The 7,901-nt window shown below is 38.5% G+C and overlaps 1 protein-coding gene across 1 annotated transcript; it reads left to right on the plus strand.

Moving 5' to 3' along the window:
- The first annotated feature begins 3,048 nt into the window (after nt 1-3,048).
- LOC124022091 (somatostatin-1B-like) lies at nt 3,049-4,336 on the plus strand. The gene is made up of 2 exons (XM_046337137.1): nt 3,049-3,330; nt 3,857-4,336. Exons 1-2 carry the CDS (start codon nt 3,229-3,231, stop codon nt 4,088-4,090), a joined length of 336 nt encoding a protein of 111 aa, XP_046193093.1. The 5' UTR covers nt 3,049-3,228; the 3' UTR covers nt 4,091-4,336.
- Nucleotides 4,337-7,901: the final 3,565 nt, after the last annotated feature.

A 7,901-nucleotide genomic window follows, 5' to 3' on the forward strand; every position in this document is an offset into this window, starting at 1 on the left:
CAAGGATATAAAACATTATAGTTTTAACTATGTTTTGAAGCAGTGTGTGCTAAAAAATAAGCTAAATTGTTTACAAACAATGGAATAAAACAGGTACAGTGCCTTATGAAAGTATTCGGCCCCCTTGAACTTTGCAACCTTTTGCCACATTTCAGGCTTCAAACATAAAGATATAAAACTGTATTTTTTTGTGAAGAATCAACAACAAGTGGGACACAATCATGAAGTGGAACGACATTTATTGGATATTTCCAACTTTTTTAACAAATCAAAAACTGAAAAATTGGGCGTGCAAAATTATTCAGCCCCTTTACTTTCAGTGCAGCAAACTCTCTCCAGAAGTTCAGTGAGGAACTCTGAATGATCCAATGTTGACCTAAATGACTAATGATGATAAATACAATCCACCTGTGTGTAATCAAGTCTCCGTATCAATGCACCTGCACTGTGATAGTCTCAGAGGTCCGTTAAAAGCGCAGAGAGCATCAAGAAGAACAAGGAACACACCAGGCAGGTCCGAGATACTGTTGTGAAGAAGTTTAAAGCTGGATTTGCATACAAAAAGATTTCCCAAGCTTTAAACATCCCAAGGAGCACTGTGCAAGCGATAATATTGAAATGGAAGGAGTATCAGACCACTGCAAATCTACCAAGACCTGGCCGTCCCTCTAAACTTTCAGCTCATACAAGGAGAAGACTGATCAGAGATGCAGCCAAGAGGCCCATGATCACTCTGGATGAACTGCAGAGATCTACAGCTGAGGTGGGACACTCTGTCCATAGGACAACAATCAGTCGTATATTGCACAAATCTCGCCTTTATGGAAGAGTGGCAAGAAGAAAGCCATTTCTTAAAGATATCCATAAAAAATGTAGTTTACAGTTTGCCACAAACCACCTGGGAGACACACCAAACATGTGGAAGAAGGTGCTCTGGTCAGATGAAACCAAAATTGAACTTTTTGGCAACAATGCAAAACGTTATGTTTGGCGTAAAAGCAACACAGCTCATCACCCTGAACACACCATCCCCACTGTCAAACATGGTGGTGCCAGCATCATGGTTTGGGCCTGCTTTTCTTCAGCAGAGACAGGGAAGATGGTTAAAATTGATGGGAAGATGGATGGAGCCAAATACAGAACCATTCTGGAAGAAAACCTGATGGAGTCTGCAAAAGACCTGAGACTGGGACGGAGATTTGTCTTCCAACAAGACAATGATCCAAAACATAAAGCAAAATATACAATGGAATGGTTCAAAAAATAAAACATATCCAGGTGTTAGAATGGCCAAGTCAAAGTCCAGACCTGAATCCAATCGAGAATCTGTGGAAAGAACTGAAAACTGCTGTTCACAAATGCTCTCCATCCAACCTCACTGAGCTCGAGCTGTTTTGCAAGGAGGAATGGGAAAGAATTTCAGTCTCTCGATGTGCAAAACTGATAGAGACCTACCCCAAGTGACTTACAGCTGTAATCGCAGCAAAAGGTGGCTCTACAAAGTATTAACTTTGAGGGGGCTGAATAATTTTGCACGCCCAATTTTTCAGTTTTTGATTTGTTAAAAAAGTTTGAAATATCCAATAAATGTCGTTCCACTTCATGATTGTGTCCCACTTGTTGTTGATTCTTCACAAAAAAATACAGTTTTATATCTTTATGTTTGAAGCCTGAAATGTGGCAAAAGGTCGCAAAGTTCAAGGGGGCCGAATACTTTCGCAAGGCACTGTATATTCTTTAAGAATCAATGGCTATATATAATTACGTTAGAAGTCCAAAAATACCAATCCCAGAATGCCCTTTTAAAAACATGAATGCTTTCTACCTAAACTAAGCCATCATAGACTCCATATTCCTCCACGCTGATAATCACAAAGTATATTGTCTGAATAGAAGTTGAGAGTAAAGCTCAGTTCATATCCGTGTGCTCAGCCCAAACACAAACTCCATAAGAATATGAATCCTTAGGGTGAGCATGGAAACAGAAAGACTAACTAAACTACAATCACGAACTGGTAAATGAAGAAAACTGGATATCTGGACTTTAAAATCAAGAGTGTCTGGCTTAAGCCACATTTCACCAGAGTGCCTTATCCACAAGAGTAAAACAGAGGACGGGCTCCTACTCATGAGTAACCGACCTGTCAGGGGATGGGAGCCGGTGAAAACTCTCTCGTGTATTATACATGGAGCCATTCCACAATTGGATGAAAGAGTATGGTTTGATACAAAGGCATTAGCTAAAGGGACACCAGTTAAAGCGGTTGTGTTTTGTTGAATGAAGTGCCCAAATCTGACATGTCGTTGACAGTAGATGCATTTATTGTGTCTCACAGGCTCACAGCTTGTTCTCATGTGGTGATCTGAAAACAGACAGATGGCCAAACCCTTTGTAGTCGGCGCAGTGCTGCAAGGCATAGCAGGCGTCAGACAGTTCGATTGTAATCTCAAGGTTTTGGAGTTGAAATCAGAGGGAGAGGAATTGTATGCAGAGAAACATACAATAGATATGTGGATAGAATGGGTGGTACAACCAAGGCAGAGTCAAGGGCACTTATTTATTTGTGTCCTGAATAAAATACATGCCCTTGACTCTGTGCCTTGGTTTTATTGTATCTTTTTAAATAGAAACATTTGAGGGAGAAAATACAACATTATTCGGATTAATAAACTAGAATCAGGATGAAGAACCTTTTTCAAGCTGGTTGTCTAATGTTTGAAGTCCTCACGTACCGTGCTGCATACATCTGGTAAAACCCCGGAAATGACACCTGCCAGAGATCACTTTTTTTGCAGATGGCTTGATACACATAAAATTACTGTCAATGTATTATTTTGATATTGATGTCAGAACTATTCTTAGACACATGACGTGAAAACGTCTCGCCATTAGTCAAGGGGTTAACTGATCAATGACTCCATTTGTTTTCCTCTGACCCCCCCCCACCCCACCGTCATACACCCATCACTTTCTGCGTCAGTGGTAGACAGGGAGAGAGGGCTATAAAGGAGTGGGGGACTTTGGAGGTAGAGCTTAAGAATCAACATCGCTTTAGTGTTCAGACAGTAACCTATCCAAGGCAACCAGTGCACCTTCTCGACCACTCTCTGTTCTCCCACTGAACTCTCACCACTTTGTGCGCTCCCTCCAGATATATCTCTCTCTCTCTGTCTGTCTCTTAATTTAGTGTCTGCCTGTCGTCCATCCCCTGCTCTCTCCCTCTCAGCATGCAGCTCCTGGTCATTTTAGCGTCTCTCATGGGGGTTCTATACAGTGTTAGAGCAGCCGCCGTGCTTCCTGTCGAAGAAAGGAGCCCACTACTTAACAGGGTGAGTAGAGAATTTAATTTTATATTATGTTTCATACAATTTTTATTGTCATGTTTTACTATTACTTGTATCATCAATTGTTATTTTCATATTATGCTTTTTATGGTTGTCAGATAAATGTGTGTTCAAATGTATTTTTAAAATGATTAAAAAGGATTTTAAAAAATCATTATAAAAAGTTTGATCAATCATTATAAAATTATAAAATTGTGTTTGAATTGACAAATTCATTTGTAGTGATCAATTATCAATAACTGATATTTAATAAATTAGTACAATTGAATGGTTTTATATTTCTTTTTAGTAATGGGTTTGAAGTTTCATTTATACATTTTCATAACAAATTAAATTATGGCTTTTTTATTTGAATGAAACAAATATTTCTAACCTGGTTTGTCAGTTGATAAAGAAATAGGTCACCTAGGTAAACAAAATATACCATTTCTTTGTAGCTAACATTGACATATTTATATATTTCTACATATACGCAACCACTGATTTGCCACCTCTTCTGCCTTTCTATTAGGAATTGAGTAAAGAGCGCAAAGAGCTGATTCTCAAGCTGGTGTCTGGCTTGTTAGATGGAGCGACGGACACCAACATGCTGCCCGGAGAAGGGATGTCCCCTGTGGATCTAGAGGAGCCCCTAGAGTCTCGACTGGAGGAGAGGGCCGCCTACAACAGGCTATCACAGCTGCCGCAGCGCGACCGCAAAGCCCCCTGTAAAAACTTCTTCTGGAAAACCTTCACCTCCTGCTAATAGTTATATCCAGTCAGCCCGCTATGCTCCGGTTGACCCGCAAAACAACACAATCTGACCCAGACCCAACATGAACTGTGGTAGACCTGAGCTGTACATATCATCCACCCAGTTTGAAGATCGCTCTCAATGACCTTTGAAACACTGACAGTCTGTTTTAAATATTGATGATTTATTTCTCAATTTATGTATGTATTTATTTATTTTAGATGATCCAAAAACAATAAAGCATGGTTATGGTGAAAAGTCTCTTTTTTTCTTTGTTCACATTACATGGGCAACTGACCAAATTCCCATAGAAATGTGCGTTACAGATCTGCCATTCTCATTAAAAGCAAGTCTAAGAAGTGGTAGATCTGTTCTATGTGTGATATTTCTATGTTTCCGGTTCTTAAGTTTAGTTTTTGAATATTTAGCTTTCTGTTTTGTACGCCAGCATCAAACAGCTGAAAACAAAATATTTTTGGTTATGGAAAACACATTTCACAGCGGTCTGACAAAGTAAAAATCTGTCGTTCTGCCGGAGCAAAGCAGTTCACCCACGGTTCCACGGGCACCGAAGATGTGGATGTCGATTAAGGCAGCCCCCTGCACCTCTCTGATTCAGAGGGGTTAGGTTAAATGGATGTGTATAGATTGATAGCGATATGGCTTAATCTGTTGGTGAAGGATTGTGCCAATGAATTCCAGTGCCAATTAATTATATTTGTGTGGATAGGTATGTTTGAGATCTCTTTACATTTTCTGGTCTTGTCAAAGATACTCATAAATTCCTATTTGTTTGTCCAGAACAACAACACAACTTGCTGAGCATAGTTTACCCTTTCTGCCAAGCTTAATTTGTTAGCTCTTTATCTGCAAAACATATCCTAAAGAACACTAGTATTGATCAAATATCATCAACACAACAAATATATTTTTTATTTGTCAACTAATATTTTAACAATTTTTAAGTGATACTTACAGGATCTACAATTGACCTACAGTTAAGATAGAGTTTACAGATAAACCTTTTCTTTAATGATTTAAAAAATATATTTTGGCCAAGAATAGATATGTTTGTAAAAATGTGTATGTTTTCATCAAAATGTGAAGCCTTGCTTACATTCGTTTTCTAACCCTATCATGCATTCATAATTTGCAAAGGGGACATCATATCTAGTCTCGTCCATCAGCCCGGAACGCTCTCTGTGAAACTCTGTTATATACGATAGTAATTATTCTGGGGACAAGGTTGCATTATATTCAATAGAATTACCCACATATTACACTTAAAATACTTAACTTGGTCAACAAAACACAAACAAATGAATTCAATAATATGCTAAAGGACTCAGATGACTGTCTTCTTTGGTTGTGAAAAAGGTAAATGTCTATGAACAGGTAGAATATAACATAATATACGATTGACGTCAATACACCATTAAGGCAGTGACATACATGGACATCTGGCTAAATGTCGGCAGATTTTGTAGATTGAAAATACAGGACCTACTGTATGATTGTAAGATGTCTGTTAAAAGGTTTGAACGTCAGAATTCTCTTTCTGGACCAAATTCACTTTTTTTTTGTTGATCGATCAGCTCCCTTGTTGCATTTATCCTTATTTATTCATGGTCACATGTAGGGACTGATGATTCCGTGAATTATTGCAGGTCAGAAAGCATGTCAGTAAGGACAGGACAATAATTCAAGAATCTAACCATGTATGCCCAAAAGCTAACGCTAGGCTCCTCAGTATTTCATTTGGAATACAATTATCCTGCTTTGTTTGAGGAATGTGTTGGTTTTCCACATTTAAAAAAAAAATCTATTTGTGATGAGTAAAAGTCACGATCACCCATACCACTTTATTCTATTATGCAAAAGGTGCAGGAGGTAGTACTGCTAATATGATGTGCAAACATTCTGATGTGAGCAACCTTCACAGACAGAAATATCACGTCCTGTCTTATACAAACTCCTCCCTCATGAGAGTTTAGACAAGTGGCGGTCGGTGACGATAAAAAAAATGTATGAGCATGGCCTTATTTCAATTACAGCATACTGGATGACTGTCATTCATATTCCATTCACCCAGTTCAATGTAACATCGATAGGTTTAGGCCACTACATTATACTCAAATGTTCCCTATACCCATCATGAGGTTGCTACAACCTAGCCTATGAATGAAAGTTTACAATGTAGGTGCACACAGGTCAAGAGAAATATTTGAGACAGTGACACATTCAATACTCCCTTGCACACTCTTGCCTGCATCTACCGATCCAGGGTGTAATCGTTAGTCCAACAGTTGCAAACAAGAGTTTCTATTGGACAAATTCAGGTATTTTTATCCTCATTTCGTTCTGTTTGCTTCTGTTTTTCCAACAGAATCAGTGGAAAGAATACAACCCTGATTACATGCAAAAGTTCACTTTCAAACAGCTCATTGTATTCCTTCTCGCATCTATGCGCTCTCTTCCTCTCACCTTTTCTCTTCTCTTGTGGACTTCATTGCACAACACATCAGCTGTCTGTGACCTGATGAAAGAAGTGTTCCAAAACAACCCTTCATTTCATAACCGCTACACACAACCTACATCATTGTCACCAAATTAGCTAAAGTAAAGTCATAGTCAACGTAGCTAATAATACTAATGTGTTTATGAGGTACAGTGTACAGTCAGTAAGCCCCGGGGGCAATAAATGAGTAAATGAGTAGGATAAACTAGCTAGCTGCATTTGCTAGCTAAGTAAGTGAAAGTTATTGTTTTTATAGCTAGCTAGCTGTCTCTCTCACACTCCTCCATTTTTTAAGAAATGTACTTGTTAAAACCTGTTCTACTATTGTATTTCTCTCTCTTTGAGTCAACTACTCAACACATTTTATGCACTGCAGTGCTAGCTAGCTTTATCTTATGGTTTCAGTACTACATTAATTATCTGATCCTTTGATTGGGTGGACAACATGTCAATTCATGCTGCAAGAGCTCTGAAAGGTTGGAGGATATCCTCTGGAAGTTGTCTTAATTACTGTATAAGTCTATGGAACGGAGCCTCCTAGATTTTGTATTGAAGTCAATGTACCCAGAGGAGGACGGAAGCTAGCTGTCCTCCAGCTACACCATGGTGCTACCCTACAGAGTGCTGTTAAGGCTACTGTTGACCTTCATTATAAAACAGTGTGTTTTAATCAATTATTTGGTGACGTGAATATATTTTGTACAGTTTTATCTAAAAAGGATAACTTAAATGTTTCAATATTTGAATTTTTATGAAAATCACTGAGGATTGTCCTTCCCTTCCTCCTCTGAGGAGCCTCCACTGGTTTAGACATGTAATTAGAGGAGGGATTCAATTTAAATGGACCTCTACTCCCTACTGTATGTTAAAGGTCTAATTTGATGTATTGAAAGCCTTGCCAGTATCTACCACAAAACGTTCTATTATGGTTAGAGTGTGGTTATCCCCATGGTTATTTTGCATTCGACATTCCCACACGTCTGGGAATGTTGCAGGATAGTTGCTTGTTATATTTTCTTGGTATTTCATTACTTTCACATAACTGTTCCGCGTTCTCACATGGTAACATTTAATTCGATTTTTGGTAATATCCTAGAAATGTTCTCAAAATAGTGTGACCTAGGTAATGTTCTCAAATAGTTCAGAGAACCTTTTAAAAAAGGAGGTGGAGTGTTTTATTTCATAAATAACCACTGGTGTGCTGCTTCAAGTGTGAGGGAAATTTTGCTCACCTGATAATGTATACAATACATCATGGTAAGCTACAGACACTTTTATCTATGAAGAGAGTTCTCATCCGTAATA

The sequence above is a fragment of the Oncorhynchus gorbuscha genome, linkage group LG03 (assembly GCF_021184085.1).
Source record: "Oncorhynchus gorbuscha isolate QuinsamMale2020 ecotype Even-year linkage group LG03, OgorEven_v1.0, whole genome shotgun sequence".
Taxonomy (NCBI): Eukaryota; Metazoa; Chordata; class Actinopteri; order Salmoniformes; family Salmonidae; genus Oncorhynchus; species Oncorhynchus gorbuscha.

What these genes read in the sequence shown, in the direction of transcription:
- LOC124022091 (XM_046337137.1), top strand. Translation starts at nt 3,229, where the DNA reads ATGCAGCTCCTGGTCATTTTAGCGTCTCTCATGGGGGTTCTATACAGT. An exon ending in GGAGCCCACTACTTAACAGG is followed by an intron (nt 3,331 to 3,856) that starts GTGAGTAGAGAA and finishes CCTTTCTATTAG; the next exon opens with GAATTGAGTAAAGAGCGCAA.